This window comes from Heterodontus francisci, chromosome 18 (assembly GCF_036365525.1).
Source record: "Heterodontus francisci isolate sHetFra1 chromosome 18, sHetFra1.hap1, whole genome shotgun sequence".
Taxonomy (NCBI): Eukaryota; Metazoa; Chordata; class Chondrichthyes; order Heterodontiformes; family Heterodontidae; genus Heterodontus; species Heterodontus francisci.
The window spans coordinates 40,645,179-40,673,007 of NC_090388.1; the positions used below are offsets into that span (position 1 = coordinate 40,645,179).

General features: G+C 42.7%; 1 protein-coding gene across 4 annotated transcripts in view; it reads left to right on the forward strand.

The window, feature by feature from the left end:
* The window catches only part of LOC137379568 (dedicator of cytokinesis protein 4-like), a 545,491-nt gene that overhangs the window by 169,126 nt on the left and 348,536 nt on the right, over positions 1 to 27,829 (forward strand). For all 4 annotated transcript variants that reach the window (XM_068050580.1, XM_068050582.1, XM_068050581.1 and 1 more), the window contains exon 8: positions 15,097 to 15,248. In XM_068050580.1, coding sequence (XP_067906681.1) covers positions 15,097 to 15,248 — 152 coding nt within the window. The remainder of the gene's footprint in view (positions 1 to 15,096; positions 15,249 to 27,829) is intronic.

Below are 27,829 nucleotides of genomic sequence, written 5' to 3' on the forward strand. Positions count from 1 at the left end.
CACACTGATCCTTAAGGGGACCTACTCTCTCCCGAGCTACCCTTTTACTCTTAATATACTTATAGAATCTTTTAGGATTCTCCTTTATCTTATCTGCCAGGGAAATCTCATGGCCCCTTTTCGCTCTCCTAATTTCCTTCTTAAGTGTAGTCCTACATCCCCAAGACTCCTCGATCCCAGCGCCCTATACCTGACATATGCCTCCTTCTTTGTCCTGATTAGACCCTCAATATCCCTCGTCAACCAAGGTTCCCTAAACTTGCCAGCCTTGCCCATTCATCTAACAGGAACATGCCGGACCTGAACTCTTCCTATCTCACTTTTAAAAGCTTCCCACTTACCAGACGTCCCTTTACCTGTAAATAGCCTCTCCCATTCAACTTTTGAGAGTTCCTGTCTCATGCCATCGAAATTAGCCTTCCCCCAATTTAAGACTTCAACCTGTGGACCAGTCCCATCCTTTTCCATAACTATCTTGAAGCTAAGAGAGTTATGGTCACTGGTCCCAAAGTGCTCCCCCACTGACACATCAACCACCTGCCCATCCTCATTTCCTAAGAGGAGGTGGAGTGTAGCCCCTTCTCTAGTAGGGCCATCCACATACTGCTTCAGAAAACTATCCTAGTCACACTTAACAAATACTTCCCCATCTGATCCCTTAGCACTAAGGCAGTCCCAGGGAAGTTAAAATCACCTACTATTACAACCCTATAATTCCATATATGCTCCTCCACTTCCCTCTGACATTTGGGGGGCCGATAGTATAATCCCATCAAAGTGATCACCCCTTTCTTATTTCCAAGTTCTACCCATATGGCCTCGCTGGACATTCCCCCCGGTATATCCTCTCTAAGTACTGCCGTGATGTCCTCCCTAATCAATAGTGCAACTCCCCCTCCTCTCTTACCTCCACCTCTCTCACGCCGGAAGGATCGGTACCCCGGAACATTGAGCTGCCGGTCCTGCCCATCCCTCAACCACGTTTCCGTAATAGCTATATCACAATCCCATGTACCGATCCATGCTCTGAGTTCATCTGCCTTATCTGTAAGGCTTCTTGCATTAAAGTAAATGCAGTTTAGCCGACCAGACCTTCCACACTCCCTGTCTGCCCCTGCCTGGCCTGCCTACTGGACTTGTTTGCTTTAACCTCTACATTTGCCTCAACTATCTCATCTGAGAGACTACTACTTTGGGTCCCACCCCCTTGCAAGACTAGTTTAAACCCTCCCGAGTAGTGCTAGCAAACCTCCCCGCAAGGATATTGGTCCCCCTCCAGTTTAGATGCAACCCGTCCTCCTTGTACAGGTCACCGCTGCACCAGAAGAGATCCCAATGATCCAAGTAGCTGAAGCCCTCCCGCCAAAACCAGCTCTTCAGCCACGCATTCATTTGCCGAATCCTCCTATTCCTACCCTCACTAGCACGTGGCACAGGGAGTAATCCTGAGATTACACCCCTAGAGGTCCTGCTTTTTTACCTTCTGCCTAACTCCCTATATTCACTTTGCAGGACCTCATCTCTTTTCCTGCCTATGTCGTTAGTACCAATATGGACCACGATCTCTGGCTGCTCACCCTCCCCTTTCAGAATGTCCTGCAGCCACTCCGAGACATCCTTGACCCTAGCACCAGGAAGGCAACATACCATCCTGGAGTCTCGTTTGTGGCCACAAAAACACCTATCTGTACCCCTTATGATAGAATCCCCTATCACTATAGCTCTTCCAACCCTTTTTCTCCCCTGCTGCAGCAGAGCCCTCCGTGGTGCCATGAACCTGGCTGTTGCTGCTTTCCCCTGGGAGGTCACCACCCCCACCCTCAACAGTATCCAAAGCAGTATATCTGTTTGAGACGGGGACAGTCAAAGGGGACTCCTGCACTACCTGCCTGTGCCTACTACTCCGTCTGGTGGTCACCCATCTCTTTTCTGCCTGTGCAGCCATTACCTGCGGTGTGACCACCTCACGAAACGTGCTAACCACGATTTCCTCAGCATCGCGGATGCTCCACAGTGAATCCACCCACAGCTCCAGCTCCGTAATGCAGGTAGCCAGTAGTTGCAGCTGGATACACTTCCTGCACACATGGTCACCAGGGATACTGGAAGCGTCCCTGGTTTCCCACATAGCGCAGGAGGAGCAGATCACAGGGCTGAGCTCTCCTGCCATGACTTACCCTGAGGTTAATTAGTTACTCCCTTAATTAAAAAAATACTAATTATACTTTGGGCCTTGTTCTACCCACTTCAATCTGAAGTCCTTAAGATGAATACTACTAAAGTGTTTTTTTTATCACCAGAGATTTTATTTTCAACAAAAAAACTTACCCTTTTTTTAAAAAAAGATATTCTAACAGCTGCTACTCACCAACCAATCATCTTGCAGCTCTTCTCTGATGACACTGTTGGCTTTTTTTTTCAAAACTCAGGCGCGCTGCCGCTGCTCTTTTTAAATACCGCTGGTCTCACTCAGTCTCATTCTTTCCCGCTGCCGCTGCTCTTTTTAAACACCGCTGGTCTCACTCAGTCTCTTTCTTTCCCGCTGCCGCTGCTCTTTTTAAACACCGCTGGTTTCACTCAGTCTCTTCCTTTCCCTCTGCCGCTGCTCTTTTTAAACACCGCTGGTCTCACTCAGTCTCCACTGGATCCAGGTTCTTGTAATGACCCCTCTGCTGGTTATGATGTCTGCTGCCACCAGCCATGCCTTCTCGGTGAGGCTTGCTGTCCTTCTCCTCCTGTCTGCTGGAAACAGGACCTCTCTCCTTTCTCTGACTGCCTGCAGGAGTTCTTCCAGAGAGGTGTTGCTGAATTGTGGAGCGACCCTTCCTCATGCTTCAAGCATTCCTCTGCTGCCTCTGTTGCTGTACCCCACCTCCCTGCCACTTTGTGTGTTCAGCCTGACTGCTGCACGTGTGCCTTTAAAAATCGTGCTATCATGCGAGATGCTGCCACAATGACCAGCCCACAACTGTTAATTGGCCGGCTCCCATGCCTGCCACTCTTAATTGGCTCTTGGTAAAAATCACTGAGGAAGTCTTGCGGCCTGACCCACAGATTCCCTGACGTTGGGAAATTGGCCCGATCAGTAAAATTCAGGCCACTATCCCAGGTTAAACAGGATTGTTTGGCACCTTGCCATCCTGTTCAATTCTGAGGTGAGTTTTAAACCCCAAGACTGCTCAGTTTCACCATTGAATGTTCCTGTCTCTACCAGTCACTCTGCCACTTAAACCTTTATACGTACCTTGGTGACCTTCAGAGTTAACCACACTAACACTCTTTGATTTGCTCCCATCCTTTAAACTGTATAAATACATCTTCTGGTAGTTTGGACATATCTTTGACTATACATTTCAAAGTTTTAATCCATCAGATGTTCCTTACCAAGTGGCACAAATGTGTGCAGATAACTTTGGTGGGAGAGGACAAAACTACAAGGCAGATAGAGACACACATCCACACAGTATAGGAAATTATGAGGGGCATTGATAGGTTCGATAGGAAGAGACTTTTTCCCTTAGCGGAGGGGTCAATAACCAGGGGGCATAGATTTAAGGTAAGGGGAAGGAGGTTTAGAGGGGTTTTGAGGAAAACATTTTTCACCCAGAGGGTGGATGGAATCTGGAACACATTGCCTGAAGGGGTGGTAGAGGCAGGAACCCTCACAACATTTAAGAAGTATTTAGATGAGCACTTGAAATGCCATAGCATATAAGGCTACGGGCCAAGTGCTGGAAAATGGGATTAGAATAGTTAGGTGCTTGATGGCTGGCACAGAGACGATGGGCCTAAGGGCCTTTTTCTGTGCTGTATAACTCTATGACTGGGTTTTTAAGCCTTGTTCCTTTATTAATAAATTTGAGACACATCTGTCATGTAGTAAAAGGATACAGTTAATGTTATGTGACTTGTGTAACGGTTTCTATAAACAGGGCATAAAGTATATTTTAATTTTAAAATGCACATTTAATCAGCTCTATCGACATTGAGTTGATATCAAGCCCATTGTCTTTTTAGCATTCAACTTTGAAGTATATGGTTCCTGAATTTAAAATTTAATGTTTTAGTATTTTAAAAGATTGTGATAGTCTGTCACATTGTATATTTCTGTTGCTATGCTAACTTTGGAATAAACTCATCCAGTTAAATATCCTTATCAGAACACATTTGAGTTTGGTGCAGAAAAGCAGACCAAACCCATCAACAATTGATTAATTTATACAGACAGTTTTGCGCTGCCTGTTAATATTAAAAAAAAGTCTGTTTTTGCATGTCATGTAATTTGACTTTTTGTTTTGCTGGAATGATTGTTTAATTTTATTGTTGTAATCTCAGTTGCAACATCACTATATAAACTGAACAGTAGAAGTGTTGCTTACTATAGTGCAGTACTAGGCGTGATGCTTCAAACAGTTAATATTGTTTTCTCTTGATCAACACTACAAAAAGTGTGGATTCACAAAATCATATTTGCAAATTAACATAATTGGTCTAGTTTTCTGTCACTTAAGCTAAGAATTTTTTCCTGCACTGGCTGTCCTCAAATCCTAATTGATGCCACAATTGGAGTCTACATGCTTCCACTGTTTGAATACTTCAATATCAAGGCAGGGCACCGGTAGGTGTAGAAATACTAAGTCCCAACCTCTGACCTCAACATTGCACTTGAAGATAAATCCAAATGTACTGGAAAAAGAGTTGAGGGAGGGGGTCTGAGTGGGACTGGAACAAGGAATTTTTGACATACCACCACAAAAAGACAGGCATAACTAGGACCCATGTGGGTACCCATAGCTACACCTTTTATTTGAAGGAAGTGAATGGAGTTGAAGGAGAAGTTGTTCAATGTGAGAACAAGTTCAGCCAGGCAGAGGAGGGTGGTGGTGGATGGGGATTGGTTGGGCCTCTGTTTAAGGGAGAAGCGGAGAGCCCTCAGACTGTCCTGGTGGGGGATGGAGGTGTAGAGATATTGTACGTCCATAGTGAAGAGGAGGCAGTTAGGGCCAGGAAACTGGAAATTGTCAAAATGACGTAGGGCATCAGAAGAGTCACGGATGTAGGTGGGAAGAGACTGGACCAGGGGAGAAAAGATCGAATCAAGATAGGAAGAAATAAGTTCAGTGGGGCAAGAACAGGCTGAAATGATGGGTCTCCCAGGACAAGTCCTCTTTGTGGATTTTCGGAAGGAGGTAGAAGAGGTCGAAGCGGGCTGTCTGGGGTTGCAGGGCTATGAGTTCGGAAGCTATAGAGGGAAGATCTCCAGAGGAAATGAGGTCAGTGACAGTCCTGTTGACAGTAGCTTGATGTTCAGTGGTGGGGTCATAGTCCAGGGGAAGGTAGGAAGAAGTGTCTGAGAGTTGGCGCTCAGACTCTGCAAGGTAGAAGTCAGTACATCCTGGCCAACTTTGCTTCAAAATCAGGATGGGTGTAAATTGGCCATCTGACCTGAACCTACCCTGTTCTTGTGGGAAGATTTGGTGTTAGGAAAGTGCTTCTATTTTTTGTTTAATATTTTTTTGAGGACTTGTGTAAACATTGAAAAGATTCCATGGATGTGGTTTTTTTTTTACCAAGTTCAATGCAAGGACATTTGAGATGTTTGAAAAACACCTGTGCTGGAAGTCATGTGCTCTGGGCTCAGTAAATAACAGAACCCTTGGTGACCTGGGGAAAATTGGTTACAGAGAAACCACATGTCAAGGTTTATGGAGGTCAGGAGGTTGACTCTCTGTTTGAGGTTTGGACATTGTTTTCAGCAGTTGGAGTGTGAACTGCTTGAAGACATTTGGTGTTTTCCTGCTAAGGAAAAAGAAACCATCTAGCTCACTTCCTTCTCTACCCCTTTGAAGAAATCCTGCAAAGATCCAGTGTGGGAGAGCTAAAATCCTGTGATTCAAGTGTGTGCTGATGCACATTTCTCCTGGAAAGCCTACTAGAATAATTATTTACATCTCCAGAATGGACTGCTTCTGAAACAATCCCTGTGACCCGTCTCTGCCAGACCAAAAAGGGACAACTGACCTCTTTCCATATCTTCTCTTTTTATCTTCAAGAATTAGCAAGTATTTGGCCAAAGTAGTCTTTATTGTCTTTTTTTTAAACAGACCTTTGCAGAGAACTTCTGTATTTTTTTCCAGTGTGTCAGAGTGTAATTAGGGAATTTTAAAAGGGGAACTTTCATATTTTGATGTGTTAGTTAATGTTTTGCTTCGTTATTGGTTAAGTCTATTTTATAATAAACTGATAATTTTGTTGTTTATCAAAGAAACCTGGTTTGTGTATTTTATTCTGGGATAAAAAAAAATACAGTGTATGATTGGCTGTACTGGTAACTGGGTAAAAACTTAAATATATGTTGTGACCTGTGGAGTAGTGGAACTAGAAAAGACAGCACACTCCTCCAGCCTTGGTTGTAACATAGGTCATAATTGGTGGTGAGGTCTCTGGAGCAGAGGATCATGTACTTGAGCAGCAGTTAGCCAGAATGCACAGCATTAGAGAGGATGATAAATTCCTGGACTGTGCTCTCCACGATGTGGTTTTCCAAAAGTCTAGACAGTTCAGGATGCTCAAATACTGCAGAAAGGGAGAAAATGGGTGACCATCCACAGAATAGCACAGGGACCTAGGAATCACAGGTACAGGGAACCCCTGCAGTAAATGTTTAGGGAAGAATTTCTGTGCCATTTGGCATTGTCTTCTGTACCTGAGTGACATGGCTGAATGTACCAGCTGCCCTATAGTAGGAAAAATGTGGTTCAAGAAGTAGTGATAGGGAAACTATTGGAAAAAATTCTGAGGGACAAGATTAATCTCCACTTGGAGAGGCAGGTATTAATCAAGGATAATCAGCATGGCTTTGTCAGGGGAAGATCATGTCTAACAAACTTGACTGAATTTTTTGGGGAGGTGACAAGTTGTGTATATGAGGGTAAAGCAGTTGATGTAGTCTACATGGACTTCAGTAAGGCTTTTGATAAGGTCCCAGATGGGAGATTGGTTAAGAAGGTAAGAGTCCATGGGATCCAGGGCAATTTGGCATATTGGATCCATAATTGGCTTAGTGGCAGGAGGCAAAAGGTGATGGTCGAGGGTTGTTTTTGCGATTGGAAGCCTGTGACCAGTGGTATACCACAGGGATCGGTGCTGGGACCCATGCTGTTTGTAGTGTACATTAATGATTTTGACATGAATATAGGAGGAATGATCAGCAAGTTTGTAGACAACACGAAAATTGGTGGTGTTGTAAAAAGTGAGGAGGAAAGCCTTCAATTACAGGACGATATAGATGGGCTGATAAGATGGGCAGAGCAGTGGCAAATGGAATTTAATCCTGAGAAGTATGAGGTGATGCATTTTGGGAGGACGAACAAGGCAGGAATATACAATGGATGGTAGGACCCTAGGAAGTACAGAGGGTCAGAGGGACCTTGGTGTACTTGTCCATAGATCACTGAAGGCAGTGCACAGGTAGATAAGGTGGTTAGGAAGGCATATGGGATACTTACCTTTATTAGATGAGGCATGGAATATAAGAGCAGGGAGGTTATGATGGAGCTGTATAAAACGCTAGTTAGGCCACAGCTGGAGTACTGTGTACAGTTCTGAGCACCACACCATAGGAAGGATGTGATTGCACTGGAGAGGGTGCAGAGGAGATTCACCAGGATGTTGCCTGGGCTGGAGCATTTCAGCTGTGAAGAGAGACTGGATAGGCTAGGGTTGTTTTTCTTAGAGCAGAGAAGGCTGAGGGGGGACATGATTGAGGTAGACAAAATTATGAGGGGGCATAGATAGGGTAGATAAGAAGAAACTTTTTCCCTTAACGGAGGTGTCAATAACCAGGGGGCATAAATTTAAGGTAAGAGGCAGGAGGATTAGAGGGGATTTGAGGAAAGAATTTTCACCCAGATGGTGGTTGGAATCTGGAACACACTGCCTGAAAGGGTGGTAGAGGCAGGAACCCCCACAACATTTAAGAAGTATTTAGATGAGCACTTGAAATGCCATAGCATACAAGGCTACGGGCCAAGTACTGGAAAATGGGTTTGGACTCGATAGGTGCTTGATGGCCGGCACGGACGCAATGGGCCAAAGGGCCTGATTCTGTGCTGTATAACTCTGACTCTATGACGCTAAGATTCATGAAACATATGGTCAACTGAGCTGCCAGGTAAGTAAGTGAGCCAAGCAATATTCCTCTTATGAACCTGCTGTTCCTGCAAGCTACTGCTGCAGTCTTTAGCCTGAATTACTTTTTAAAGGCTGCATCCTAATTTTGAAGTCGCTGAGCAGAGTACACCAGTTTTGACTGGGTTTAACATCAATCACTGCTCTGATGGATTTGTTGATGAGTTGATAAGTGAAGATACTTCTTTATTTTTCCATTGGCATAAAAGCAAACCATCACGTGAATGTTCTCCACTCAATGGTGGACTAGTGTGAGGCAGACAGTGACAGTGGTAGCGACTCCAAAGAGGGTGATCCTGCATGACATTGGGAAATCCTGAAGCAAGGGATTACCGAAGGGGCTGAGAGACAGATAGATGGCATGAATGGAAGGGTAGTGATAATGAGGGATTCCATAGTCAGGGCTAGCAACAGGCTTTTTTGTAGTTGAGAATGGGAATGCCAAATGACAGTTGCCTCCCTGATGCCAGAATAGAGGTCATCACAAAATAGAAGGAAAAACCTCTGGAAAGGAAAAGACAGTTGCTAAATGTTGTGGTACATCGGGAGTAGTTGGGGGAAGAGATCATTGTATCTTTCAAAAATAAATTTGGATATCATTTTTGAAGTAGAGGTGTATGCAAGACAATGGGAGAGAGAGCCGGGCATTAGGATTAACTTTGGGATTGTTCTCGTAAACTTCCGCCTGTTGTTCATTCAACCTGTAAGCGACTGTAACTACTTAATGTTGTGTTTGCCTGCAATTTGCCAGGCAGTTCACTCATTTTAAAGGAGAATGGTACACTTAAGCACTTGATGTGGAAGGTTGAACAGGAATATTGAATCAGTAAAGTGTGGGAACCATTGTGATCCTGGATCGACCTGAACTGCAAAGCTGGAGTGCATTTCAGGCTACTGGTGAAGAGCCACTTGACACTCACTGCCGTTTGGTGGAATGTAGTTAGGTCAGATGATTTACTGCTGTCATTGGATATAAGCTTGTGCTGGTCTGTGTGTGTCCTGCTTGTTTTAATTTCAGTAAATAATTGAGAATCTGTGCCCAGCTATATTATGGTGTGTTGATAATCTGAGTGGCTTAGAAAGAAATGAAGTGCATATCGCACATCACCCTGTCATATTCTCATTCTTCCTAAAGCGCTCCACCTTACTACCTCTTGCCCTACATTTAAAAGACTCCTGAAAAGTGATTTTGTTAATCAGTCTCTCTACACCTCCACATGCTACCTACCACTCGGCATCCAATTTTCCTGCCGTGAAGAGTCTTGGGACATTTTAAAGATACTATCCCAACAATGTGGTTGACTCTTAAATGACCTCTGAAATGGCCTAGCAAGCCACTCAGTTGTATCAAACCACTACAAAGTGTAAGAAAAGGAATGAAACTGGACGGACCACCCGGCATCGACCTAGGCACCGGAAACAATAACGGCAAACCCAGCCCTGTTGACCCTGCAACATGCTCCTTATTAACATCTAGGGTCTTGTGTCAAAGTTGGGAGAGCTGTCCCACAGACTAATCAAGCAACAGCCTGACCTAGTCATACTCACGGAATCATACCTTACAGAAAATGTTCCTGACACCACCATCAGCATCCCTGGGTATGTCCTGTCCCACCCGCAGGACAGACCCACCAGAGGTGATGGCACAGTGTTTATACAGTTGGAGGGAGTTGCCCTGTGAGTCCTCAACATTGACTCCAGACCCCATCAGGCATCAGGTCAAACATGGGCAAGGAAACCTCCTGCTGATGTTATCAGTGCTTCTCCGTGTTGAACACCAATTGGAAGCATGAAGGATAGCAAGGGCAGAAAATGTACTCCAGATGGGAGACTTCCATGTCCACCACCAAGAGTGGCTCGGTAGCACCACTATTGACCGAACTGGCCAAATCCTAAAGGACATATCTGTTAGACTGTGTCTGTGGCAGTTGGTGAGGAAACCAGCAAGAGGGAAAAGCCTACTTCACCTCGTCCTCATCAATCTAACTGTCACAGGTAGGAGTGACCACTGCACCATCCTTATGGAGATGAAGTCCCGTCTTTACTTTGAGGGTACCCACCATCGTGTTGTGTGGCACTACCACTGCGCTAAGTGAGATAGATTTCGAACAGATCTAGCAACTCAAAACTGGGCATCCATGAGGCGCTGTGGGCCATCAGCAGCAGCAGATCTGTATTCAGCCGTAATCTGTAACCTCATGGCTCGGCATATTACCCACTCTGACATTACCATCAAGCCGGGGGACCAACCCTGGTTCAATGAAGAATGCAGGAGGGCATGCCAGGAGCAGCACCAGGCATATCTCAAAATGAGGTGTCAGCCTTGTGAAGCTACAGCACAGGACTACTTGCATGCCAAACAGTGGAAGCAGCATGCAATAGACAGGGCTAAGTGATCCCATAACCAACGGATCAGATCTAAGCTCTGCAGTCCTGCCACATCCAGTCGTGAATGGTGGTGGCCGATTAAACCACTAACAGGAGGAGGCGTCTCCATATACATCCCCATCCTCAACGATGGGGGGGAGCCCAGACATCAGTGCAAAAGATAAGGCTGAAGCATTTGCATCCATCTTCAGCTAGAAATAGATGATCCATCTCAGCCTCCTCCGGAGGTCCCCAGCATCATTTATTCCAGTCTTCAGTCAATCCGATTCACTCCACGTGATATCCAGAAACGTCCGAAGGCACTGGATACTGCAAAGGCTATGGGCACTGACAACATTCCGGCAATAGTACTGAAGACTTGTGTTCCAGAACTAGCCACGCCCCTAGCCAAGCTGCAGTCCAGCTACAAAACTGACATCCACCCAGTACACAAAAAGCAGGACAAATGCAACCCAGCCAATTACTGCCCTATCAGTTTACCCTCTATCATTAGCAAGTGATGGAAGGGGTTGTTGACAGTGTGATCAAGTGGCACTTACTCAGCAATAACCTCACTGATGCTCAGTTTGGGTTCCGCCAGGGCCACTCAGCTCCTGACCTCATTACAGCCTTAGTCCAAATATGGACAAAAGAGCTGAACTCAAGAGGTGAGGTGAGAGTGATGCCCTTGACATCAAGGCAGCATTTGACCAAGTATGGCATCAAGGAGCCCTAGCAAAACTGGAGTCAATGGGAATCGGTGAAAATTCTCCGCTGGTTGGAGGCATACCGAGCATAAAGGAAGATGATTTTTTTTTTTGATTGAGATACAGCACTGAAACAGGCCCTTCGGCCCACCGAGTCTGTGCCGACCATTAACCACCCATTTATACTAATCCTACACTAATCCCATATTCCTACCATATCCTCACCTGTCCCTATATTCCCGTACCACCTACCTATACTAGTGGCAATTTATAATGGCCAATTTACCTATCAACCTGCAAGTCTTTTGGCTGTGGGAGGAAACCGGAGCACCCGGAGGAAACCCACGCAGACACAGGGAGAACTTGCAAACTCCACACAGGCAGTACCCAGAATTGAACCCAGGTCACTGGAGCTGTGAGGCTGCGGTGCTAACCACTGCGCCACTGTGCCATTGTAGTTGTTGGAGGTCAATTATCTGAGCTCCAGGACATCACTGCAGGAGTTACTCAGGGTAGTGTCCTCGGCCCAACCATCTTCAGCTGCTTCATCAATTACCTTCCCTCCATCATAAGGTCAGAAGTGGGGATGTTCGCTGATGATTGCACAATGTTCACCATTCGCGACTCCTTAGATACTGAAGCAGCCCGTGTCCAGATGCAGCAAGACCTGGACAACATCCAGATTGGGCCGAAAAGTGGCAAGTAACATTTGTTATTTGCCACACAAGTGTCAGGCAATGACCATCCTCAACATGAGAGAATCTAACCATCTCCCCTTGATGTTCAAGGTCATTACCATTGCTGAATCCCCACTATCAACATCCTGGGGGTCACCATTGACCAGAAACTGAACTGGGTCAGCCACATAAATGCTGTGGTTATAACAGCAGGTCAGAGGCTGGGAATTCTGTGGCGAGTAACTCACCTCCTGTCTCCCCAGTGCCTGTCCAGCATCTACAAGGCACAAGTCAGAAGTGTGATGGAATATTCTTGACTTGCCTGGATTGGTGCAGCTCCAACAACACTCAGGAAGCTCAACGCTATCCAGGACAAAGCAGCCTGCTTGATTGCCACCCCATCCACCACCTTCAACATTCACTCCCTTCACCACCAGACAGTGGCAGCAGTGTGTACCATCTACAAGATGCATTGCAGCAACTCACAAGTCTCCTTCGACAGCACCTTCCAAACCCATGACCTCCACCACCTAGAAGGACGAGGGCAGCAGCTGCATGGGAACACCACCACTTGCAAGTTCCACTCCAAGCCACACACTGTCGCTGGGTCAAAACCTGGAACTCCTTTCCTCACATCACTGTGTCTGTACCTCCACCCCAAGGACTGTAGTGGTTTAAGAAGGCAGCTCACCACCACCTTCTCAAGGCTAATTCGGGATGGGCAATAAATGTGAGCATGGCCAGCGACACCCACATCCCATCAATGAATAAAAAAGAAAATTCAAGGATACAACAGCGATATTGATGACATGCCATAAGTCAGACCATTGACCACCTTAATCCTCCAGTGGCTACTTTACACCAAAGTTACCTAGAGAGCTGATTTAGAATACACCACAGTGAGCACAGTATTCAATCCAAAGCGGGGTAGCTAATAGCCAGTGCATTGATGCTGTCAAATAATTCTGAATGTCACCAAGTTTCTATAAACCCTGATCTGTCAATATAACAGATTATGGTTATAAAGATATCGATTGTAATATTTTACCCCCTCTTGTTTAGTCACATAAATTAGCATAAACATTTTTGAGGTTTGTTTAATCCTGTAAGGTAAAACCAGTTTCAAAGACTACCTGTAACAGTATGTGTAGAGATGGCCTAACATGATTCTTAAATTGATTTTTCATTCAAGTTTGTGCATTGAAAATCATCGGTGCTATAGGCAGATTTCACTACCCACTTTATAAAAGGAATGGAGAAAGTTCAGGGTGTATATAAACGCTTACTGCTACCATTCATAATTCTGTATTATTTTATGGAGGCCACAATTGCTTTCCTGCTATTCTACACAATATGATTGCTATCTGTTTACTTGCTTGTATGAGTGCAAAGGTCAGAAATATAACTATATTCTGTGTTCCAATTCATATCTATGCTTATTGTGAATCTCATTGGAATATCAATATGGAAATTAATAAAATTTTGTGTATCTATAGGAGATAACCTAATGATACGATTTCTTTGTTATGGTGGTAATATTGAAGTAATAAAGTAAGAGGAAATATTCCATTACCCTAATGCTTCTTGCAATGAGAATTTTATGATGTCAAATGAAGTGGTAACCATGATTCCATTTTTGATGACGGGGCTGGGATTCTTGTTGGATTGATCTTGTGTGCATAGTATGGATAATGAGGCATCAGAAGCAGAAAGGACTCCCTTGCTGTAACTATCGAGAATGAACACGCAAATTACGCCACTGCCAGGTCTCCAGCACCATTGTTTTTCAGTCTTAGTGGCAGCAGCGTGAAGACTGGCTTAATTGCAGCAAATTAGAAATTGCCATTGATTTTTAATGGGGTGGAGCTATTATTACCTTCTAACTCTTCAATGAGGGATAATGGGGTAATGATGAAGCAGTATAGACTTTCCAAAGGTTATGGTGTAGCTACGTAATGATGTAAGTTACTGATGTCATAATTTACTGTAACTTCTGTGCTAGAATAATGACATAAGTCATAGATCACACAAGATTTCAGCAAATTCTAGGCCATTATAATGGCCAGATCTTGCTGGAAAAATAACCTCATTTTAACGATGCATGCCTTTATTCATGTGCAAATGGGCCAGCAAATTCAGGGGATTAAGAGCTATGCATTAAGTTGTGAATCTCTAGAACTGATCAGTCGATTTACACCATGCTACTGATTGCTTTGCATTAACAACATTTTACCCTCAGCCTCCCATTATTTTTAAGAATTTGCTGGATTTGTACATTAATTGCCCATAAAGCTCACCAAGGAATTTGAGTTGGTATTTAACAGCCTAAGTATCTTTTTTAATGACATTATGGTTGTTAATGCAATTAATGCAGTGCCAAATAACCTCTCCAGCCCAGAAAGGGACCAATTTAAACTGTTCAATCCAATTTATGCATGTAATAAGTTGTTATAGATGTTTAAAATGCCATTTTTTTTTGCTTTTCCTTTGTCTTTTTCTTCTGTCAATCCAATTTTTCTTTCCCTTCATTTCTCTTTCCGTACCTGATTTGACTCTAATTCAAGCTCTCTAATTCAGTGACCTTCTCTGCTGTTCCTCCATTTCTTTCACGATCTTTAAATCTCATTGGTTAAGGAGACAATCTGTTGGTCCAGCTGTTCACAAAGGCTCCAGATGCCCATTGCCCTCACAATGTTATGAACTCACACTGCCAGAAAATTATGACCCAAAAGAATTTTGAGCTGAAGGGTGCAGGGAATGGCTAACAAATGGCACATGCTGCAATATTCAGTATGCTCCAGCATATTCCAGCCCATAATGTGTTGAAGATACTATATAAATTTCAGTAGTGCTGTTGTTGACATGAGTGAGAAAATTCCAATGGCATGTCACAAATTTTTCTTGCTCTGAGAAGGACATAGCTTTCACTGTACACCTCCACCTTAGAACCGCAGTGACCAGGAGTTTTGACCTGTGGGAAACTGCATAAATTTAAACTCTTCCATCTGTTGTAGCAAAAAACATGTTGCACTGCTTAAATAAATTGCAATTCACTGATTGGGGGAAAATAAGCCTGTTAGTCCAATCATTTTGTTCAGCTGTAGTTGTGATCATTAGTTTTCTAATCTTTGGTTTATTTTTATAATTGCTTACAGATGGAACACAGACATCGAAAGAAAGATACACCAGTACCAATGAGTACCCACCATCTCTTTCTACAAATGAAAAGTCTGATGTGTGCAAATCTCGGGGAAGAACTCGAGGTCTTCTTTTCAATTTATGATAGCAGGGAGAATCATCCTGTCAGGTGAACTTTAATGTTCTCTTTTTTTTTAAACAAAAATTAACTTTCAACATAATTCACCATGTTTGAATTGAGATTGCTGTGTGACTTGTACATTGTTAACCTACATGTTTTAGTTACTAATAATGTAACTGAGGCAGATTTCAGCGATGGTTCCTTTTTAAATGCTCATACACTGTCAGCAAAAGGCTGAAATAGACTGGCTGTTGCAAAAATGTAGACTGCTCTTGTCTGACCTCTAATGAATAATGAGGTATAGAAGGTTGCCAAATAATATAGTTCTTGTATTTCAGCATCATTACTGAAATTGCTCTTTTTTAAAAGGGTGTCACATTATTGATTAGTTCTAACTAAACTATGAAACACTAGCCTGTAACGACAAATCGAAGCCTTCATTAAATAGATACTGGCTCTGAAATTCCTGGGTTGAAGGAGGAGGTTGGCAATTAAACTTCTGCAGGGCAGGAATTTCTGGTCAATGCACGCCAAGGCTGGGATTGTGTGTGGCCCCTTGAGGCGGGGTCAGAGGCGGGGGGGGGGGGCACAGAGTACTACGACTGGTGGCGGGAGGAGGCAGAGGGCCTTGTCGTCGCCCAGCAATCTTCCTGGAACGGGATAGGTCGCCGACGGCCTTCTCACCCAAAGGCCAATTGAGGCCCGTAAGTGATCTATTAAGGGTAAATTAAGGGCTTATTCCCGCCACAGCTGGGATCTTACCAGCGGCATGGGGTGCCTCCACTGCGCAGGGAAGATGCCTTGTAACACGAGGTGTCCTCCCTTTGGGCTTGGCGGGTGTGGTGGGTTCCCTCCTTTGTGGGCAATTTGTGGGAAACATTGTACCCTCCCAAGATCCATCTCCCCTTGGACTGTACGACCAACCCCAAGCCCCCCTTGCCTAGGCCTTCCTGACTGCCCCCGGCAACCCCGCGTCACCTACCTCTGGTCCAAGGTTCCAGTGCTGGACATGGGTTCTAAGCCTGTGCAGTATTGGCAGTGCTCACTGCTCCTGGTGGCACTGCCGATACTGCTGAGCTGCCGGCTCTCTGATTGGCCAGGAGCTCTTGGAGGTGGTATCCAAGTCTTTAAAGGGACAGGGATCCCGACTCATGAAACTTTGATTGAAAAAGTCCAGAAGGTCGCTCTGGGGGAGGTGGGGGGGGGGGGGGGCGTGTGCAAAAAGGCTGAGGTGGGGTTCTCCCCAACTTTACAGCCTGGCACCAGAAGCCCCAGCTCCAGCACAAAATCCAGCCCCATGTTTCTGCTGGAGCTGTGTTGTACCCTGTTGCTGTGTCATTTCCCTTTATACCAGAACTTCCACTTCAGATCTGAGTTATATTCGAACTGAATGTGAAATTCAATCATTTTATGATCACTCTTGCCGAGAGGATCTTTTATTGTGAGGGCCTTAATTAACCCAGTCTCAATACACATTGCCAGGTCCAAAATAGCCTGGTTCCTCGTTAGTTCTAGAATGTTTGGTTTGAAGAAATTAAACTCATCCTCCAGGCTACATCTGTCAATTTGATTTGTCCAAGCAAAGATTAAAATCACCCACAATTATTGCTTACCTTTCTTGCAAACCCCCATTATTTCTCGATATATACCCTGTCCTACTTTGTAGCTACTGTTAGGGGGCCTATAAACTACTTCTTTCATTTGCTATTTCTTATTCCACCCAGACTGATTCGGAACTGAACCAAGATCATTTTTCACTCTTGTACTGATTTCATCCTTTATGAACACTGCTACCCCACCTCATTCCATAACAAAGAATATGTGAGAGTTTATTTCGATAATAGCAACTGGAAATCTGGTGAAGTTTTAACTTTGCAGTAACTTGATTTATGCTGTTTGGTAACAAATCTGCTTTGTCATCTGTGAAATTGAAAACCTTTCATGCAGGATTCCTTGGAGCAAACTATTTTGTTCAAGTGGACTTTTAATTTATTTTTCTGTTTTGTTTTTCTTAATCTTTCATTAAAAAGAAGGAAGGCAAGCTTGCCTTTTGAGAAAGCAGATTATACAGCAGCATAATAGTATAGAATTAGTCTAATTATTGGGCTATAATCCACAACATACATAGGAAGGGGAAAAAAAGGTTTTGAGCTACCTTGCATAATACTAAGGATCAGTGGCTCCACTCTGTGGAAGAGCTTCTGGATGTAAGATTTGCGGTTCATTGCAGAGGAATAGAAAATAAATGAGCGTTCAAGATGCAGAAGCAGTGAAGGCGATATAGGAAGACTTCAGGTCTCATGCTCCCTTTGAAAAATCTTGCAGAGGCAGGTTAATGGTGGCTGTTTCAAGGGGAATGACGTCCTAAGATGCAGGTTTACAGTCCCATACTGGTCTCCAGATCTTGGCAGACAGCTCTACCATATGTTTCAGGCAGAGAGACACCTGCTCGTCGATAGCATTTTTCCAAATCAGATTCCATTGCCAAAATAGATATTGTTTGCCGACTTTTTCAAGCTGCAGGATAGATTTCTGATTAATGTCAGAACATGAACCGCAAAGTACAATTAAGCTGGGCCTGAAACTTTAAATACTTCTGGGAGAGAAAGAGCCACCTATGGTAATACAGAACTTGAGTATTGCTGAAAATAGAGACTTGTTGCCGAAGCTTTTCGTCTTGAACTCATCAGGACAATCCGCAACAATAAGGGAAAACAGCGACTTTATACTGTATGAGAAGAGAGTGCTGATTGGTTGGCAAGTGAACTCTGATTAGTCAAGGTGTTGCCATGGGGAATACACCAGGTTACGGTGACTGACAGTTAACTGTCAAGCTTTGTTTGAAATTTAAATCAGGCAGCTTGACTCTGGTCAAGGCATTGCCCTGAGGAATGAACCAGCAAATGGCAATTTACTGCCAGTCACCGTAAACTGGTGCATTCTCCATGACAACGCCTCTACTAATCAGAGTTTACTTATCCACCAATCAGCACTCTGTTCTCATGCAGTGTAAGTTGTTATTTTCCCTTACATTGGTTATTCTTGCATATTGTCCTGATGAGTACAAGATGAAAAGCTTCGACAACATGTGTCTATTTTCAGCAATTCTCAAATTCTACCCTTGTTAAATTGCAGACAAGGACTGTCAGCAGGAAATTGCCTGTTGAGACTCAGTTGCATTGCCCAATAAATCATAGCAAGTTGCACATGGTGAAATCATAACAGATATTTAACAAAATGCCAAAAAAAAGACTGGGAGTTGCCTTTCCTTTTTTTAAAAAAAAGGCTGTAAATACTTCCTGCAGAAGTTTCCTCAACTGTACATTTACTTGCAAGATTCAGTGTTAGTCCATTTGTCAACCTTCCTTGACCAGTACAGAGGGATGCACTAAGCATTCAGTTTTATGAAGTGGTGTTTGAATTGAAATGTTTAAGTTTCCTACCTAGATAATTCATCTTTATCCCAGTGTTTCCCTCTCCCCTCTTTCACCTTCCCTTTTGGAGCTAGATTTTTAATCCAGAAGGTGGGTCATTTAGGGAATAACTTGGTCATGCGACATGGTCAGAGTCGCTTTGCGATTATCTGACGGGCTGGACGTGTACAGCAAGGTTGGCTGCTTGTATCACCCTGGATGGCATGTCCCACCTTAGCATAGTACTCCATCTAGTGGCCCAGCCAAACATTGTGTTTCCTGGTTGCCAGTGACTAAAGAATGTTAGCAAGTATTGAAGAATAAAAGAAATTGATCTACATCTGTAAAATACATTTGATTCAAACTGTCACACAGAGGGCTTCATTTAAATTATGCAGAAGATGGATTGGAGTGTTCTGCCTTTAGGTTTAATTTGATCAGACAGAATTTCATTGAGGTTCAGATCCCAGTGCCAGATTTAATATGGTAACAGCTGGGTCCTTTCATCCTGGAATTTACACAGTCAAACTTCACTTTCACTGAAACTAAGACTTGGATTTATATAGCACCTTCTCATGTCTTTCAAACAACTCAAAGCATTTTGCAAGAATTATTTAAACAAATTCCTAAAATCAGAAGAAACAGAAAAATTCTGAATTATACATTTCTTTTTACATTACTGCAGACTGCTATTCACAGCAGTTGCCAATAAACATCAATAAGTATATTAGCCAAGGAAGTGGTTCACATTAGCCTTCCAGTGAGTACAATCCCTGTGTGGACTGGGTAGGGCCAAGGCCTACCCAATGTTGGGTCTTGTTTACATCAGGCTGGTGAACTGTGGACACATGCTGGGTGTCCCAAGCAGCTAGTCGGTAAAGGAAATTTGAATTGTCAGCTGCCCACTGCTAGGTCTTGGAAGAGGGAGGGTCAGCATATTAGAGGGAAGAAGGGGGCAGTGATTGGGCTAGTGGCAGGGGTGACTGGGAGAAGGAGGAGGTTCAATGATGGGGAGAGGAAGGCGATTGGGAAAGAGCAATCAAGAGGGGGAAGATCGTGGCGGTCGGTGGGTGTGGAGGGGCAGTGAAACGAGCTGTGGCAGTCAGTGACCTGTGGTTTTAATGTGGAGACAGGAAGGGCACTCCTGCTTCTCCCAGCTCTACATTCAAGTAAGTATTTTTTAAGAAAGTACTTTTTTGGTATACTTTTAAGGATCGTTGGTTAAGCCACATGAAAACTTGGTTTCCCTGAGTGCAGCTAGACTAATTTGGCAAAGGAGCATCAAACGTATTCGGCCCCTTCTTTGCATATGCATTTCTATGCCAATGCCAATATGTTAGATGGCATACCTCTGTCTCCATGTACGGATGCACACTGCCTGCCATATTGGACACTTTGGTGCCTGTTCTACACCTGTAAAATGGGTGCAGTGTCATTGAAATTCTAGGCCAATTTCAAGATTTTAGTAAGCTAAGGTGATTGCTAGTGCATGAAGAGGGCACCATGCTTTCCTATGAATCGGGATATTTAACGTCCTCCTGAACTACTGCAGTAAGTGGACAGGCTCTTAATTTAACTTCTCAGCCATCGGATGGCACCACCTACTGTGCCACAGTGGAGTATCAGCCCATATTTAGTGCTGAAGTAGGGCTTGAATCCATCAACGTCTGACTCAGGTGAGAGTGCTATCAATTAGACAAGTGAACACACTAGATAAAATGGATCCATTAATGGTCACTCATCAGACATGAGTCCTCCTTCAATTCAAACTTCAACACAGTTTACACTCTCAACAGAGTTAAAATCAGTTGGATCTGCAAAACTTTGTTGAAGTTTGCACTGGATTTGAATTCAGATCAACTGCATGAAAGGTGAGTGTTGTCGAACCCACTCATTATATTCCTCCTATGCTGTTGAGTTTTTGTCTTGATAGGAAATTTGCAAACATTGAAGAAATCAAAAATTAAGACTACCTCAGAATCATTTTCTAATACTACACTTACGAAACTGTTCCAGTATTCTCTCATCTTTGGGTCCTGAGTCTCATTTGCCTTTGGCAATGATCAACTTAGCTTTGTCAGCTTTGATATAGAGGATATGATATTTCAGCTGCTGGTAGCTAACTCATTCCACAAGAAGAGAAAAGTTTCTCTGGCAATTTATAGATGTTTCAGGTATCCGTTTGGTCTCTGAGGCAAAGGTAATGCGTTAGACACAACTACTCACTGAGAAAGTAGGATAAGGTAGTCAAACATGTACTTCCAAAAAAAATCTGATTAAAGTTTATTTTGCTGTTAAAATATACTGATGCGTTCTGTTTCAGAGTATCAGTTAATAAATGATAGCAAACCTCCCTAATTTAACGAATCGTGAATTGTTTTAATAACTTTAATTACATGTAATTAGTCATCTGCTCATTTTAAGCCCTATTTTACCACATGTATCTGAGCACACAGCCAATACCATACCACATTCCACAGGCATTTCTCGTAATTCAGTGGCAGAGAAAAGTCTATTTTATAAACCTAACTAAACTAAAGTGTGACATTATTGTACTTCAATACTGACTCTGTTTCAGTACAGCAAATATACGCTTCAGATTTATGAAGACAGGAGCTGTGATTTGAGACGTAGAAAAAATCCACTGTATAATTAACCTAATTTGCATAGGAAATTGGGTCATATTAGCATAATTCATTTATATTTTCTAAACATTTGCACATCAATCTTCCTGGGGACAGGAAGTGGATTTTTTTTTTACAGTCAAGCTCACTTTGCCAATAAGATCACAAGATAAATTCTGATAAGGAGGCCCATTTGGCCAATTTTCATTCTTTCATCTACAAAGGCACTTTGGAATCTCTTGTGATATCCAACAGTTAAATTCCAGTGTTTCTGCTTCCATGGAGGCCCATTCTGTGTGTTGATTAATCTTTGTGTGAAGGTAAGCTCATATCCGACCCAAATTTTCTTTTAATTAGATTGAATCTGTCTTTCCTTGTCTCTCAGTTTAGTTCAATGTAATTTTCTACCTTTTCCGTCCTGTTTGGTAAGTTGTTCACCTTGATAACTCTACAGCTGTTAGTTGCCTCATTTGAAGAGTAAAAAGCCCATGTTTCTCCAGTCTTCATACCTCTGTCTTCAAACATTCACGATTGGCTCTGTGGCTCTTGTCTGAACTGCCTCCAGTGATGACAGCTGGCTAAACTACTTGAGGTGTGATATGACTGGAGTATTATCAAGCTTCTGCATCACTTTCATTCCTGACTTGTACACTACTATTTTGGCTGTGTAGTTAAGCATTCTATTTGCTTGGTTGATTGCAGCTTCGCAGTGGTTGGAAATGTTCAGCATCAATTCTACAAGTATCCCTCGATGCCTTTCAACTTCATTCTTGCTCTTTCAACACCATTCATAGAGGAAATGTCCCATGTTTCTTCTCTTATGGGCAGTACCTGATACATACCTATTAAATTTCATCTACCATTCTACTGTTTGCTTCCATATTGTGTTCAACTCATTTTGTATTTTCTGAGCTTCCTCCTCAGTAAATTACCTCATCTCTAATTTAGTGTTACATTTGCACTGAGTTTCTGAACCCAGGATGTGGACATAAACTAGAACCAGGAATAGCCACTGTACCAATCGCTGGACACTACTGCTTAACAATCCCTAGCTCCCAACTTCAGTAATGGAATCATGGAAACATGGAGCATCCTGGTTTTCCAATTGTACCGCAACACCAACCACCATGGAGTGACAGTAAACCAGACAGATAGTATATCTGTACAACACATTAAAAATCTTAGATCTGTGTGCCCTTTGTATCTCCAAAACCTTACTTCTTGCTTTCAGCTTTTTCCATTATAAATTTTATTGAAAACTACCTATGTAAATGGGTCACCTGGTAATTATGCCCCCTCACAATTGGTGGGGCTGTAGCACCTCAATTTTGAATCTCCCTACGTCTGTATGATAAACAACTTCCTATGTTCCAACCAACCTTGTCTCTGCTTCCCAAATTGCTCTAAGTTTTGCTATTTCACTGTAAATAATTTCAAGTCAAAGTATTATACAACGAAGGCAATAATGTGTGTCATTAAAATGGGGACAGATATAAATCTGCATACCTAGTCCAATTCAGTTCAGTTCTCTAACTCCATTCACCTGAAGACAGCACTTGGATCTTGATTCTCTAAGTGTAACTCTACAGGAGATCGACGAGTATAACTTTTGTTTTTAAGAAGTGGATATATGGGAGTAATTTCCAGGGATTCATTTAATTTTTGGGTTTCAATTAAAAACATACTGAACAATGCAATCTGTCCAACTGAGATGATTTATTGCTTTAGATCAAGCAGTGTTGTGTTCTCTGCCTCCCCTCACCTTCCACTGCCCCACCCAGCACTTATAAAATACAAAGTGATTCCTGACAACGCAGCCGGCCACTGAAGTCATCAGGCTGCGCCAAGGTACGCACATGCGCAGACGGGCTCCTGCTCTCTGCGCGTGCGCTGCGTTCTGACTTGCCAGGACTGGTTAGGAGATACAAAGGGCAACACGCCTGGTCGGCCTCTGCGCATGCGCTTTACGCGTACAGCAATGCAAAGTTAACGGATATTCACCCATGCGTCAAGCTCCAGTCCCACCCCCCCCCCCCCCCCCCCCGCCCCCCCACTCGCTGCTCTCTCTGGCCGCTCCACTCTTTCGGCCGCTCTGCTCCCACCCCCTTCCCTGGCCCGCTCTCTTCTTTCCCCCCACCCCCCCACACCCCATTCCCCGGCCCGCTCTCCCTCCCGTCATTGTGTGCTGCCATGTGTTTAGGTTAGGTTGCCTTCATGTGATTATTTGAGCAGCGCCATCTTTAGTCCTGGCAGCTGCCTGAAGTTGCAGACTGTGACGTTTCAGTGGCACATGCTGCATTTGCGCATGTGCCACTGCAGTACCACCTAGTGGTAGCGTTGTCAGCAAATGCAGCCTATAAAATAATACTGTTCTTCTCTTCCATTAATCCAAACTGACAAATCTGGTAATAAATCAATTTAGATGATGACTGGAAAGCCATATATGGCGAGATTAGATATTAACAACCAGACTATATCAATGATTCATGAGCTCCACCAGCACAGCAGAATTAATTTCCAACATATCCAAATTTTATGTCGCATATCAACAAACCTATGTGTTAATTGCTGGCTGAGTGGAAAGTTGAAGCCAAAAGTGATAAATATTTTTGACAGCTCCAGCCTCCTGTTAATTTTTTATTACTGTCCAGTGTGCATTAGCTGATTCTAATTATCCTGTTAACTTGAATTTTGGAATATTAGTAAGGGCATTGTGTTAGCAGTAGCAGAAAGATTAATCAGTAATTATTATTTCCCAATAATATTGTATTACATCATGTTTCTTATAGAGCCAGAACATGATTTTCCTTCCTGAGGAAATGTTTAAGTCGCATGTAAACTATATTTAATTGCACATGTCCAAATGGAATAGTGGGATTCTAATGTGGGACTATTTTTTGAAGTTTATTTTTATAATGACATGATGCTTGCTCAGGAAATCCTCATTGCGTGGACAAAGATAGGTTTCAAATACTTAGTTATGAATACATGGCTGGCAAATTCATAACTCATCGCAAAAGGAATTTACATATTTTCTTCCCAACTCCCTTTTCCCTGGCATATATGCTTGCCCATCTCATAGCTGGGAAAGTCAAACGCTGCATTCCTCCCCCATCTTTTTAAACTCTTCTAGGTTTGTGTTGCAGTACTTTTTGATTAGCAGCGTATCAGGCAGGGTGATGGCCAATGATTCCAACTTCCCAATTGAAGCCTCCCTAATTTCAAACATTCCTGGCCATTGTAACTCCAGAGGAACAACATTTCTGGATGGGCATGGAGGTAATTAGTGCCCTTCATAAATTCCTGGGAAAGACACCAGGAACTTGTAAAACACCAATAGCACCATTGCCAAAATAGACCTGAAAGGAGGCTTATGGTGCTGTGTAGGGGTGCCTTATGTTTGTCATCTCCTTCCCCGTTGTGACACAGCAGCAACCTCCCATATGCTGTAAGTAGCTTCAAAGCATGACAGGTCCTCTCATTAAGTTAATTTTACAGCACCAAATTTTACATGCCTGCGCAGCATCTGCTCTTGCAATCCAAAAGTAATCCCACAGCCAATATTCTTCCAATAGTCCTGCATTTCCCTCGGCTTCAAATATTTATCCAAATTTCCCTTTAAAAGAACCAACCGTTTCTGCCTCAACCACTCCATGCTGCACCAATCCTCTGTGTAAAGAAATTTCTTGTAATAATGTTCCTCACTTTTAATGACCATTTAAAATTGATGATTCCTTGAGAAAATTCAATCTATGAAAACTTCATAATTTCAAAAAATCTATCAAATCTACTCTCAGTCTTTCATTTTTATTTATTTTTATTTAGAGATACAGCACTGAAACAGGCCCTTCAGCCCACCAAGTCTGTGCCGACCAACAACCACCCATTCATACTAACCCTGCGTTAATCTCATATTCCTGACCACATCCCCACCATTCTCCTATCACCTACCTACACTAGGGGCAATTTACAATGGCCAATTTACCTATCAACCTGCAAGTCTTTGGCTGTGGGAGGAAACCAGAGCACCCGGCGGAAACCCACGTGGTCACAGGGAGAACTTGCAAACTCCGCATAGGCAGTACCCAGAACTGAACCCGGGTCGCTGGAGCTGTGAGGCTGCGGTGCTAACTACTGCGCCACTGTGCCGCCCATAAAAAGGTATATTCCCATCCTTTTGTTTTTCCTTCTGTAATATATTACTTCACAGATATCTGCATTGAATTGCATCTGCAAACTGTCTGCCCATTCTGCTATGTTCACTGTCTTCCAGAAATCTTTACAGTCCTCCATATTGGTTGACAACCCCCTACTTTTGTGACATCAGTAAATTTTCAAGATTTTTTTCCCTATTTTGTGGCACTAACACTGAGCCCTGGGGTACACCATTTTCAACCCTTTTGCAATTAAAACAACCTTATTGTTCTAACTCATTTCATGCCCTTCATTCAAATTTTCTATGCATGCTACTACATTTCCTCCTATACTATACACCTGAACTTTTGTAACAAGCCTGTCATGAGACACTTTATTGAACAGCTTCTGAAAATCCACGTACTCTGTCTCTACTGCATTCTTTTTTTATCTAAGTTGATACGTTCCACCTGCAACAGGATTACACTTGCAAGTCCAGAGCAAACCAATCACAGTGGAATAGCCTCTCCGAAGCGTGGAGAACCCCACAGAGACTTCGGTCCATACTGTGCTCCATGATTGTGGCAAACAGAAAGCCAACAAGGTTCTTGGAAATTCAAGTCTGAATGAACTAAGTGTACTTATTGTACCTGAAAGTGCCATTTAATATGCTTGTACCATAATCTAAGGAAAAGAAAATAACTGGTCTTACCTGCATGATCTCATCCCTTGGGTATCTGGTCTGCTCTAAACAGGGCAGGGGTATGAACTTCTCTGCTTTGCATGTTTACATTCTCATTCCATGTTCCCCTCACCTGTAGTTTTAAGCAATAGTGACAAAAGCTTCTGTAACATACTTCATATATTAAAAGATATCCGTGAGTGATTGGCAGAGTTAAAGAAATTAATTGTGAGCATGAAGGGTCTGTGAATCTTGAGTGGAGTAATTTTCTGTGTATTTAATTGCTCAAAAATGAAGTGATGATTTAATAGAGTTGGTCAATAGGTATTGATGACTTCACAACAATCACCAAATAAAAGATAGTTAGCAGACAACTTCAGTTTAATTTTAGCATTTTTAATAAGCAACCATCTGGCCTGAGTTCATGGGGTTCTCAACTAAATGGCCCGCAAAAAGAACTCAGTAAGCACTGACAATTGAATGCTAATCAGTAGGGAGTTAGCAGCAATACAGCATAATTGTTAAATACTTCTAAAATACATCTCCAAAGGCTGTTAACTGAGCAAATCTCATCCACCTCATTATCTGTTTGCTGTGCACTGTACTGTTTAAATTGCAGACTGTTTTTGCGTTGGCTGTCTGGTAAAGTTCATGTTGATGGCAATTGTAAAAAGTATTTTCATTTGATTCTCTGCCTTCAAATAATTCTGTTACTGGGATGCTTTTGAAGAATTACTATAGCTGCCAAGTTCTCTGCTGAAATCTGTTGTTCTACACTAAGAAAATGCTTCTGTCACTCAAGAACGGGTGCCTCTGTGACTCCAAATCTAATGTTACAAGAATAAATATGCATTATGAGATCAAGGAAATGGTCTCTGTGCAAGAATCACTGATCATGGTTTTTTTTATTGACCAGTGGTAGAGGAGGGAAGCTGTGCACTTCACAGTCAAAAAAAATTATGATCAATGGCCAGAAGATATTTCATTTGCCCAGAAGTGGCTGTGATTTTCTCTTGTGGATTATTTAAGGCACCAATGCAATAATCTATATTGTGTCTGAAATTAAAGACGCTGAAGTGTGTCTACTCATTCCAAAATGATCGTGGTGGGGTGGGGAAGGGATAAAAGAGGGTTAAGGCAGAAAACTTAGATGCCAGATGTCGCAAAGCATGTTAGAAATGCTGAATCTACATACTAAATATAACAATATTTTGTGTTTCTCTCTTCATCTGCACCATTAAATTCTATGATGTGATTGTTTGAATCAGTCATTGAGACTCAGAAATTTACATTATCTCTGGAACAGAATGTTGAGAAAGGGAAACCATGTTGATTTTTCAATAAATTTAAGATAATCATCCAGAGTTTAAAATATTTACACCTGGTCATTTTGGAAAAAAAAAGGATTGGTTGGTTGAGTTTAAAATGTTGGCTAGTAATTTATTTTTAAAATCCTTCAATGAGAACTTTTTGCTTTGCTAAGGTTACAAAAAGAAAATTGTACATTGCCTAATATTTGTTTAAATTCTGTAGTTTTAGTATAAAACAAAACTAACTGAAGTAAAGTGTTTTATTGGAAATTTCTGGTATGACAAATACTAACTTCAAATAGTGGTCAAAATGATTATGGATTTCATTTAATTTTGTAAACCAGCTGGTTTTACTGATTATTAAAAGTAAGTACAATGAACAGCAGAGAAACTAATGGAATTATCAATTCCTCAGATTGTGAGAGTTGAGAAGAAATAAGGCAATGATTTATGATCTAGTGAAACA